This window comes from Ammodytes marinus, assembly GCF_949987685.1.
Source record: "Ammodytes marinus genome assembly, chromosome: 5".
Classification (NCBI taxonomy): Eukaryota; Metazoa; Chordata; class Actinopteri; order Uranoscopiformes; family Ammodytidae; genus Ammodytes; species Ammodytes marinus.
This window is the reverse complement of record NC_137234.1, coordinates 992376-1004875: the sequence shown is the minus strand read 5'-3', so window position 1 is coordinate 1004875 and position 12500 is coordinate 992376. Positions and strand designations below refer to the sequence as shown.

At 41.7% G+C, this 12500-nt stretch overlaps 1 protein-coding gene across 3 annotated transcripts in view; it reads left to right on the top strand.

Annotated features, from left to right (window-relative positions):
* LOC307250769 (diacylglycerol kinase zeta-like) overlaps positions 1-12500 on the top strand; it is a 50657-nt gene that overhangs the window by 27898 nt on the left and 10259 nt on the right. For 2 of the 3 annotated variants that reach the window (XM_080027947.1, XM_080027946.1), the window contains exons 10-28: positions 379-453; positions 1081-1182; positions 2386-2468; positions 2614-2674; positions 3108-3221; positions 4591-4731; positions 5269-5347; positions 5585-5640; positions 5753-5815; positions 5961-6034; positions 6939-7050; positions 7591-7790; positions 8121-8221; positions 8989-9080; positions 9512-9581; positions 9886-9926; positions 10693-10895; positions 11612-11701; positions 12383-12451. In XM_080027947.1, the coding sequence (XP_079884073.1) occupies positions 379-453; positions 1081-1182; positions 2386-2468; positions 2614-2674; positions 3108-3221; positions 4591-4731; positions 5269-5347; positions 5585-5640; positions 5753-5815; positions 5961-6034; positions 6939-7050; positions 7591-7790; positions 8121-8221; positions 8989-9080; positions 9512-9581; positions 9886-9926; positions 10693-10895; positions 11612-11701; positions 12383-12451 (1826 nt within the window). The remainder of the gene's footprint in view (positions 1-378; positions 454-1080; positions 1183-2385; positions 2469-2613; positions 2675-3107; positions 3222-4590; positions 4732-5268; positions 5348-5584; positions 5641-5752; positions 5816-5960; positions 6035-6938; positions 7051-7590; positions 7791-8120; positions 8222-8988; positions 9081-9511; positions 9582-9885; positions 9927-10692; positions 10896-11611; positions 11702-12382; positions 12452-12500) is intronic. The other variant, XM_080027948.1, reaches the window with a different exon arrangement.

The following is a 12500-nucleotide window of genomic DNA, read 5'->3' as shown; positions in this document are numbered from 1 at the left end:
CACACACACACACACACACACACACACACACACACACACACACACACACACACACACACACACACACACACACACACACACACACACACATTGCACATAAATTACAACATGATGGTCCTTCACTTATTGTCTGGTTGGATTTTTTGTCATGAATTGCTTAGAAAGTGTTGTGTTTTTAGTCCCCTTAATGTTGGTGGGCTACCAGGTTTGGGTATCTTAACACTGTGGAATAAACAAAGTGACAAACACACACACACACACACACACACACACACACACACACACACACACACACACATACACACACACACACGCACACACACTCACACACACACACACACATACTGATCACTGTTGTGTTTTCTGTTTTTGTTTCAGTCGTCTCTAAAATCCAGTAAAAAGAAGAAACGTACGTCACTGAAATGCAACAAGTCGAGCAAGAAGGGAACAGAGGTGAGTGAAGATACTATACACACAATGCTACATTTAACAATACAGTGGCTTATTTATCATAATACGAATGCATGGTTTAAAGGCCTACTTCAAAAAACGTACTTTGTAAATATTACTGTGATGTCACAGTAAAAGACATCACAGTAATATTTACAAGTACGTTTTTTTTTAACCCTATATTTCTCTTTCTGTGATGTCACGAGAAAGAGAAATATAGGGTTAAAAAAAACACTCTTTCTGCCTTTTCTCAGGCTAGGATGAACCGATTTCAATTTTTTTCGCACATTTATACTACATAGGATCTCAGAATTCAATACACCTTCATATTCAAACCGGTGAAGTAGGCCTTTAACTGTTTGAAATCTGAAATCAAATAATTTTTTTTACAATCAATGAAATTAAATTATGATTTTGGGAAATGCTGCAGTGCACGAATATGCCACCAGAGGGCAGAAGTAAAAGTCTGTCTCTGACTCTTTGACATGATGTGAATATTTGGTATTTGAGTCAATCAAACATGTTAATAAAAATTGTATATTTAAGAAATGTTTAAGAAAAAAAAAAAATATATATACAGTTTATAGTATTGGAAAAAATTGACTTCAACTTCTTCTTTGTATGTTTCAGGTCCAGGATGGGCGATGGAAGCCGTTCCATGTGAAGCCGCTTCCCTCTCAGCTGATGAAACCACTGCTGGTGTTTGTGAACCCCAAGAGTGGAGGGAACCAGGTCCGTCTGTCTGTCTGTCTGTCTGTCTGTCTGTCTGTCTGTGTCTGTGTCTGTGTCTTTGTCTGTCTGTCTGTCTGTCTGTCTGTCTGTCTGAGTGTGTGTGTGTGTGTGTGTGTGTTTGTCTGTCTGTCTGTGTGTGTGTGTGTCTGTCTGTCTGTGTGTCTGTGTGTGTGTCTGTCTGTCTGTCTGTCTGTCTGTCTGTCTGTCTGTCTGTCTGCCTCTCTGTCTCTCGGTCTCACTCCACACAGTCTCCCCATTGTCAAAAAAAGCAAAGATGTTGGAAAATTATCTTAAAAAGAAAAAAAGTGCTATTAGTCCCCACAATGTCAGTCGGTCCCCACAAGGACAGTGTAATGTCCGGTCATGGTCCTCATAAAATACACAATGTTTTGTACCCAAAGATTCTGTCTGTCTGTCTGTCTGTCTGTCTGTCTGTCTGTCTGTGTCTGAGGAGGTGCTTGTGGTGTAGTGGTTAGAGCCCTCCAATAGAGGATCCACACTCCACACAGTCTCTTTAATTTGTCAAAAAAAAGGAAAAATGCAGAAAAAATCGCTTAAAAAGAAAAACATTGTGTTAGTCCCCACAATGTCGGTTGGTCCCCACTATGTCAGTGTAATGTCTGGTCTGGGTCCCCATAAAATACATGATGTTTTTACCCACAGGGTCTGCCTGTCTGTCTGTCTGTCTGTCTGTCTGTCTGTCTGTCTGTCTGTCTGTCTGTCTGTGTGTCTGTCTGTCTGACTGTCTGTCTGTCTGTCTGTCCGTCTGTCTGTCTGTCTGTGTCTGAGAGGTGCTTGTGGTGTAGTGGTTAGAATAGAGGCTCCACACTCCACACAGTCTCTTGACTTTGTCTAAAAAAGGAAAAATGCTGAAAAATTCTCTTAAAAAGAAAAACATTGTGTTGGTCCCCACAATGTTAGTCGGTCCCCACAATATCAGTATAATGTCTGGTCTGGGTCCCCATAAAATACATGATGTTTTTACCCACAGCGTCTGCCTGTCTGTCTGTCTGTCTGTCTGTCTGTCTGTCTGTCTGTCTGTCTGTGTCTGTGTGAGTGGAGTAAAACCAGGTATTCTTATTAGATAGTTATTGGTGATTGGTCCCCACAATATCAGTCGGTCCCCACAAGGACAGTGATGTTTCAGGTCTAGGTCCTCATAATTATATATATTTTTTTTTTACTTTTTTTTGTTCCTTCCAGGGAGCGAAGATCATCCAATCGTTCATGTGGTACCTGAACCCCCGACAGGTGTTTGACCTGACCAAGGGAGGACCCAAGGAGGGGTAAGAGTGTGTGTGTGTGTGTGTGTGTGTTCGTATAGAATATATAGAAAAAATAATATATTTACGTATAAGTAAGAAATAAAAATCTGCTCACTTTGGGCTAATTTCTATTTACTTTAACTTTTTTTTTACTATTTTCTTGCAGGTTGGAGATTTATGCCAAAGTGCCGAACCTCAGGATTCTGGCCTGTGGGGGAGACGGGACGGTGAGCCTAAAACTTTCACAACTTTCATAAAGCACACACTGTACACACACAGACACACACTGTACACACACAGGCACACACTGTACACACACAGACACACACTGTACACACACAGACACACACTGTACACACACAGACACACACTGTACACACACAGACCCCAATACTCCATTATGTTTATATATGCAAATACCTTCTTTTTAAAGAACTAATAAGTGTTTTTGTTTTTTTATTTTATTGACAATTTTTTGTGTAGGCTATATATAAAATCATAGTCTATTCAAAGTGTAAACATAAAACAGTTTGCATGCAAGTAAAATACACAGAAAAAACATAAGAATCTAACATTTTTAAAATGTGTGTGTTTGTGTGTGTGTGTGTGTGTGTGTGTGCGCGCGTGTGTGTGTCTGTCTGTCTGTCTGTCTGTGTGCAGGTGGGCTGGATCTTGTCCGTCTTGGATGATCTAAAGATTCATCCTCCTCCGCCGGTCGGCATCCTTCCTCTGGGAACAGGAAACGATCTCGCACGAACCCTCAACTGGGGAGGGGTGAGATACACTGTTTAGTTTAACCTGTGTGTGTGTGTGTGTGTGTGTGTGTGTGTGTGTGTGTGTGTGTGTGTGTGACTCAACTGGGGAGGGTTGAGTAATACTGTTTGGTCATGTGTGTACAATATAATAACAAATAGTATTATGAAAATACAGATTATTGATAGTTTTGAAATATGAATCTACTCAAAACGTAAAGATATAGGCTATCATTAGTTTCGAAAATATGTCAAATAAAGCTTATATGTCCAAGAGCCTATTTTCAAAACAGATTAGTTAATACTAAATACTAAATAAGCATTAACTAACAGTTAATTAATGTACCCTTATTTTAAGGTGTTACCACCGTTTTATTTATTTTGTTTAGATGTATTTGCGCTTGTTTGTGTTAAGCATTTTTTAACTGCGTGTTTTAAAAAATTGATACATAAATAAAGTTTTACTTACATACATACATACATACATACATACATACATACATACATACATACATACATACATACATACATACATACATACTTACTTACTTACTTACTTACTTACTTACTTACTTACTTACTTAAACATATAACCCTTTCTCTTCAGGGCTACACAGATGAACCGATCACTAATAGGCCTTTCACACCAAAATGAACCAAGAGTCAGTTCCAGGCTGGTGTTGGGGTCAGTTCAAAACTGGTTACAGCCTTATCCCAGTTATGAACCGGTTGGTTTCACATCGACCGGAGACAGCCATGGAGCCGGCAAGAGAGCAACGTCATGACGTCACTGTAAACGTGTGTGTACGTCACCCGACGCCGCTGCTCTTGTGGCTAACGCTAAAGCTACCGCTAGCTTTAAGCACAACAACAGCGGCGAATACGTCTTATTTTTACACTTGTTGGCTCTCGCTTTGCTTTCTTAAGCAAACAGGACCCATACAGCGTATTCTCGCCGGTCAATTTGATCGCTACGTTCGGTAATTATGTTATGTTTACGTCTCGTAGTAGCGGTGTTTTTAAATATGGCGGGCATGAGGTTTGAGTTGCTCTGGTTGGTCAGGATAATCCCTCCCCCAACCGTTCGCGCAAGCAGTTCTTATCAAACCCTGCTCAATCCTGGGGTATGAGTTCCCCCGGTTTTTACGGCCCGGAGCAGGCTCTCTGGCGGTGTGAAACCAAAACACTGGCTCTAACTCCGAACAAGCCCAGAACTAGCGCCGATTTTGCGGCGGTGTGAAAGGCCTATTAGATCTAGACAGACAGACAGACAGATAGATAGATAGATAGATAGATAGATAGATCGATAGATAGACGGACAGACAGACAGACAGACAGACACACAGACAGATAGATAGATGGATGTGTATTAAACCCCTCTTTCTCTTCAGGGCTACACAGATGAGCCGATCACTAAGATTCTCTCTCACGTCGAGGATGGAAACATTGTTCAGCTGGACCGATGGAACCTCAACGTGGAACCAAACACAGAGGCCAAACCAGAGGACATGGACGAACACCAGGCAGACAAGGTGAGACAGGCAGGGAGGGAGAGGGACAGGCAGACAGACAGACAGACAGGGAGGGAGGGAAGGAGGGAGGGAGGGAGGGAGAGGGACAGACAGACAGACAGACAGGGAGGGATGGAGGGAGGTAGGGAGGGAGGGAGAGGGACAGACAGACAGACATGGAGTGAGAGAGACAGACAGACAGACAGACATGGAGGGAGGGAGAGGGACAGGCAGACAGACAGAGAGAGAGAGAGAGACAGACAGACAGACAGACATGGAGTGAGGGAAGGAGAGAGGGAGGGAGGGAGAGACAGACAGACAGACAGGGAGGGAGAGGGACAGACAGACAGACAGACAGAGAGACAGACAGACAGACAGACAGAACAGTGTTCCAGGGATCACATTTTCCTGTGAGGAAAGTTTGTTTATTCAGTTATTATGAGAATATACCTTAGAAAATGTTTCACTTCTCTGACACACACAGTTACACACTGCAGCTTTAAGCTTCATCAGACTCTCTTAAACTAACTTTTAATGGTGATTTCTATTGTTTTTCAGCTTCCTATTGACGTCTTCAACAACTACTTCAGTTTGGGCTTCGATGCTCACGTCACATTGGGCTTCCATGAATCTAGAGGTCAGTGCAGAAGAACATGTCTTCTTTCATACCAGTATAAATCAAAGGTCCAACATGTACATTCAGGTGTTTATTTGACTAAACCTTGTCTGTTTGAGTCTGTATATTTCTCCCATACAACCATCTTTAACAGACATTATCTCAACATAATTTTTTTTGTGAAAACTTACCAAACAAGTTTTATTCGTGAAAAACGTAGACCAGATTGAATTTAACAGGTTTTTTTTGTGTTTCCAGAGGCGAATCCCGAGAAGTTTAACAGCCGCTTTCGGAATAAGATGTTCTATGCCGGGGTGAGAGTCCTCCCCAGGCCAATTTTAATGTTTAAAAAAGTGGTGACCTTTTATTTATTCATATTGTTTTGTGTGTGTGTGTGTGTGTGTGTGTGTGTGTGCTGTGTTTCAGACGGCCTTCTCAGATTTTCTCAGCGGTAGTTCTAAAGATCTCGCCAAGTACATCAGAGTGGTGGTGAGTAGAGACGGATAATAAACATCTACAAGAAACACTTACTAATTAATCAGAAAAACCTCTAACGATGTAATAAAAAAACCTAAGCTAAATAGTGTGTATGAACATGTCTAAAACCCATTGTGTGTGTCCCTCTCTCCCTCAGTGTGATGGGACAGACCTCACAGCCAAAGTCCAGGAGATGAAGCTACAGTGTTTACTCTTCCTCAACATCCCCAGGTACAAACACATGAGAAATTTTACAATCGCATGTATCTTCTATTGCTTTGGTCTGTTTCAGGCTTTTACTTTGAGACCAGATTAGAATTAATAAAATGGAGCAGCATGCATACTGTATATTTATCACCATAATCACATTTGCTGAGAATCTTTAATATCACATTGGTCAGTTTAGTTTAGTTTAGTTTAGTTTAGTTTAGCTTAGTTTAGTTTAGTTTAGTTTAGTTTAGTTTAGTTTAGTTTAGTTTAGTTTAGTTTAGTTTAGTTTAGTTTAGTTTAGTTAACATTGAGAATCTAGACATCAATGTATGCCAGGTTGAGGAAGAAAAAGAAATTATGAGAATAAACTCCTAAGAAAAAACCTACAAAACTATTTAAATGGCTAAATACTCTCAGGTTATCTGGAGGAGATTTAATTTTGTCAGAATTTTGGGTAAACTTGTGTTAGTTTAGAGTGATCAGAAATGTAACGAAAAGCCCCGAGCATATAAGATAGTGTCATCTGCATAAAAAATTACTTTGGGGCTGCAGCTCATTGAAGGACTAGAGCTGCTCCAGTGTCAATAACACTGGAACAACAAGGGTCTTCTAACACTTTGGACCTGGAGTATAAGTGAAGGAATGATAGAGTATTCTTCAGATCTAATGGAAAATAATCTCAAATGGAGAAGCATACATATATACAATATCACCATAATGGGCTCCAGACTGGGACTAAATGCTGACATTTTGAGAGAGTTGATATCAGTAATCATTGGTCTCTCTCTCTAGGTATTGTGCGGGCACCACATTGTGGGGTCACACACACACACACACACACACACACACACACACACACACACACACACACACACACACACACACACACACACACAGTAAGTATATATATCCCCTCTCTCTCTAGGTATTGTGCGGGCACCACACCGTGGGGTCATCCCAGCGAGTCTCAGGAGTTTGAGCCTCAGCGTCATGACGACGGCTGCATCGAGGTCATCGGCTTCACTATGACATCACTGGTGAGATTTAAGCCAATCACATCAGACCATTAGATTAAGCTAGACTCCATCACACTCTGTTTTACCTTTTCAAATCGAGATTTAGGTTTTTTTTATGTCCGCAGTAAGGTGCACACCACAGTGCGAACTTTGTTTTTAAACAATGGGGAAATAAGTCACTATGTGCATCCGTTGTCCACAGTAATTCTGAAATAATACTCCCAAAACATTCACAACAACACCTTTACTTTACCCTGGACAAATACTCAGACTATAACACTTCATACATTCATACGATGAATGAAAGAAAAAGAGAAGTTCCAAGAATCTTTCTGTATGTTGTGGATGTTAGTTCTAAGGGGGGAACAATTAGACTTTTTACAAAATTGGCAATCATGAAAAAGTTTCTCAAAATTACAATCCTTGCATCCCTAAGGTTCTAGCAACCTATTTGTTGACCTCTTGCTGTTTTATTTATTTTTCTGCAGGCTACATTGAATGGGCAGCAGTTCTACTTGTTTCTAACTGTGTTGGTTGATATCTTGTTATATTTTCCTCCAGGCTACGTTACAGGTTGGCGGACACGGAGAGCGTCTGCACCAGTGTAAAGAAGTCACTCTCACCACCTTCAAGCCCATCCCGATGCAGGTGGATGGAGAGCCGTGTAAACTGGCTCCGTCCGTCATACACATCAACCTGAGGTCACAAGCCAACATGGTGCAGAAGACCAAGAGAAGGATGTCCATGCCACATCTCAATGAGTAGGTTTACACACACACACACACACACACACACACACACTCACACACACACACACACACACACACACACACACACACGCTTTTATGCAGGTTTTTTTTGTTGTTGAATTATTTGTCACTTTTTCCTCTTTTTGTCGTTTTTTTATGTGTCGATTTCATGTGTGCAGCATACATAAATAGATACATAACCCATATTAACGATACGATGCCAGGACTCCCTTGCCGTGCCTGTTTTAACCTGTGTGTGTGTGTGTGTGTGTGTGTGTGTGTGTGTGTGTGTGTGTGTGTGTGTGTGTGTGTGTGTGTGTGTGTGTGTCTGTGTGTGTACAGTGAGCAGCCTGTGCCAGAGAAGCTCCAGATAAGAGTGAACAGGATCAGCATGGCGGCGTACGAGGCACTGCACTACGACAAGGACCAACTGAAGGAAGCATGTGAGACAGACAGACAGACAGACAGACAGACAGACAGACAGACAGACAGGCAGACAGACACACAGACACACAGACAGACAGACAGACAGACACACAGACACACACACAGACAGACAGACAGACAGACAGACAGACAGACAGACAGACAGACAGACAGACAGACAGACAGACAGACAGACAGACAGACAGACAGACAGACACACACACACACACACAGACAGACAGACACACACACACACACACAGACAGACAGACAGACACACACCCACAAACACTATACGTTTCTCATTTGAGTCAATGTTTAGTTTAAATGATGGGGGGCCGTATTTGGGTAATTTGATGTTTTTCAAATCAAGTTTATGTGATAGTTTAGTTTTCACTTCTAATTTGAAGGTAAAAGACTAAATAAATGTTTTGGTTTGAGTGTCAAAAAAATGATGGATAGATAGATAGATAGATAGATAGACAGACGGACGGACGGACGGACGGACGGACGGAGGGAGGGAGGGAGGGAGAGAGAGAGAGAGAGAGAGAGAGAGAGAGAGAGAGAGAGAGAGATGGATGGATACAGATAAATTCATGATTTCGATTGTGGCGATTTTGGAAGTTGGGCACAAAGGAATGTAGTTTCTTGACATTTGAAACAAAACATTCACATCGATTTGAAATGACTGTCCAGGCACACCACTAAACCTATGATTCTGTCAATCTATAACTTCTCTAGTTGTTGTTATTATAATCTCACAACGTTTCATCTCTCTCTGCAGCGACGCCCCTCGGTGTGATCACTGTCCCCGGAGACAGCGACTTGGAGACCTGCCGTCTGCTGATAGATAGACTGCATGACAATCTGGACCAGGTGTGTGTGTGTGTGTGTGTGTGTGTGTGTGTGTGTGTGTGTGTGTGTGTGTGTGTGTGTGTGTGTGTGTGTGTGTGTGTGTGTGTGTGTGTGTGTGTGTGTGTGAGAGGTAAAAATACTTACATAGATACATATTAAAAAGATGGAAATAAAACACACATAAAGGAGCTAGAATAAAATAAAATGAAGTAATGTATCAATAATAACAGTAAAAATAGGTTCAGATAAAGTCAGAATGGTAAAATCACTGGAACCTTACTTATGAAAAATTATCTAGACTCGTTTACACATGTTGGTTTAATCAAAATAGTATGACGTCATAGAAAACTAAAGTGAACACAAGCGTTTTAAGTCTTGTTTCAAATGTGAAGTTTATTACATCTAGTTGTAGCATATTAACTGAATCTTTTTCTATCTATATTTTCTCTCAGGATTCTGATGAGATGAGGGGCGAGTGTTTTTCTTCACAGAAGTTGTCTACGAAGTGGTGCTTCCTCGACTGTAAGTTCTGATCCACAGACACACACACACACACACACACACACACACTGTAACACACACACTGTAACACACACACACACACACACACCCATTACCTAACCCTAACCTTAACTTTACCCACTAACCCAAAGAATTGGAACATAACTTTTTCGTCCCCAATTGCACAAATGTCCCGAATCAACCGTTGTTAAGTTTAGTGTGTGTGTTTGCGTGTGTGTGTGTGTGTGTGTGTGTGTGTGTGTGTGTGTGTGTGTGTTTGTGTGTCCCAAAAGTCAGAAAAACAAACACACTTCGTCTGTTTCAGGTACAACCGCAGATCGCTTCTACAGGATCGACAGAGCTCAGGTGAGTCAGATATTTTCTAATACTCAAGACTTAAATTTACTAGATAAAACTCACTTGAATACATTTTTTGGGTCAAACGTTGTATTAAAGCTGGGTTATATGATTTCTGATTGGCCAAAATTAACATGAGCGGTACACTTTGACCAATCAGAGCGAGGCTCCGATTCTAAAAAAAAAAAAAAAATCCGATTCTCTGTTCTTATTGGCTGTTGGGGCTGTCCATTCACTTTGGCATCGACATTGTATAGAGTGTGTCAGGGGAGGGACCATAGGGGAGGGACCAAAGAGAACAAGTGGAGCGGTTGAGGTATTTGGATTCAAATCTCTATCCCAACTGCTATTTTCACCGCAAATTCTCCACCCCAGCTTTAAATTATTTTTAATAAAAAAAATAAAATATGTGTCAAATGTCAAACATGAGTAAGAGTTTAGATACTGATACGTCAAATGTTGTAAAAAAAAACTTAATAAAAATATTGAAACGAAAAAAGAAAAAAAAAGCCAGTATTTCCTATTAGATAAAAGTGATACATTTAGATAGTAGATTCCTACCCCTTGTCTGTCTAGGAGCATTGGAACTACGTGACGAAAATAATACCCCTGTCCTCCGGCTGTGTTTGAATTAATTTATTTATGTTTCAATTTATGTATTTTTTGATGCAGTGTAATATAGTTTAACATATTTCTCGCGATTGTTGATAAATAAAATGTCCTAGATCTGAAAATAAAAGACAAAATAACACTCTCCTAACCCTGTACGTTCCAGGAGCACTTAAACTACGTGACCGAGATTTCCCAGGAGGAGCTGTACATCTTAGACCCAGAGTTGGTTCTAAAGGAGAACGTGGGAACCTCCCCGGGGATGCCCGACCTCGTGGACTCAGAGGAGCATCAAGACCAGAAGAGAACATTCAGCTTCCCGGGTTCCCCCACCTCACACACTGCCTCCACCAACGCCTCCACACCAAGGTCTGTGTGTGTGTGTGTGTGTGTCGGTTTGTGTGTGTGTGTGTGTGTATGTCTGTGTGTGGGTGAGTGTGTGTGTGTGTGTGTGTGTGTGTGTGTGTGTGTGTGTGTGTGTGTGTGTGTGTGCGTGTGTCTCTGTGTGTGTGTGTGTCTGTCTGTCTGTGTGTGTGTGTGTGTGTGTCTGTCTGTCTGTCTGTCTGTCTGTCTGTCTGTCTGTCTGTCTGTCTGTCTGTCTTGTCTGTCTGTCTGTCTGTCTGTCTGTCTGTCTGTCTGTCTGTCTTGTCAACACCAGTCACTCATTTGCAAGATACTGTAGTCACACATTTATGAGAAAAAGGCTTGAATTTTTTTAAATTATTAAAGTACTGGTAGTAAATGTACAACTCTGAGAATATCTACAGAGGGCCTTTTACTAGTAAACACAGGAAGTGTTGTAGCATCATGTTCAGCGTGAGCTGTGAGCGCCCTCTGGTGGATGAAGCTGATATTGCATGCTGGGTGTATAAAGTTAAATGTGAGTGGGATTTTTTTTTTTAAATATTGACAATATACAAGGATTATTTACATGACTGTATGAAAACCACCTATATTTGCAAAACAAGTAGGATATATAAAAAAAAAGTGTGTGTGTGTGTGTGTGTGTGTGTGTGTGTGTGTGTGTGTGTGTGTGTGTGTGTGTGTGTGGATGAAATTAAATTAGTTTTGTCTGTGTGTTCCAGGTCCCGAGAGTTTCAGAGGAAAAGGATTTCCAGCGACAGTTCAGTGACCGACGCTTTGTCACAGAGCTCGTCTAAGACGGCGCTCTGCAGGTACACACACACACACACACACACACGGTCGCACACACACACACGGTCGCACACACACACACACACACACACACACACTAACACACACACTAGCACACACGCACACACTCTTTCTAACCTTGACTTTAACCACTGATCGAAGAAAAAAATGCAATACTGAGGACACAGCTTTTGGTCCCCACTTGCAAAAGGGTCTCGACTCCTACGGTTATATATTTAATATGTGTCCCCGAATGACACTTAAATCAGAACACACACACACACACATTCACAGGCATGCACACTGTACCACACACACATACAGAAGTACGCAGGCACACACATCAGTGCCTGTTCCATGTTCATCTTCATCTCATTTCACTGTCTGTTCTGACACGCACGCACACACACACACACACACACACACACACACACACACACACACACACACACACAGACAGACACAGACACACGCGCAAGCACATACACACACACACACACACACATATAGACACATGCTCATTCACTCACTATTTCACTCACTCACTCACTCACTCACTCACTCACTCACTCACTCACTCACTCACTCACTCACTCACTCACTCACTCACTCACTCACTCACTCACTCACTCACACGCACACACACACACACTTTCTGGTTCCATGTCCATCTCATTTCACTGTCTGTGTGTCACTCGAAGGAGAGGAGCAAAGATCCTCAATGTTCATCGCTCCAACACAACGCTTGCTGATTTCAGACCCAACATTAGGTAACACACACACACGCACGCACGCACGCACACACACACACACACACAC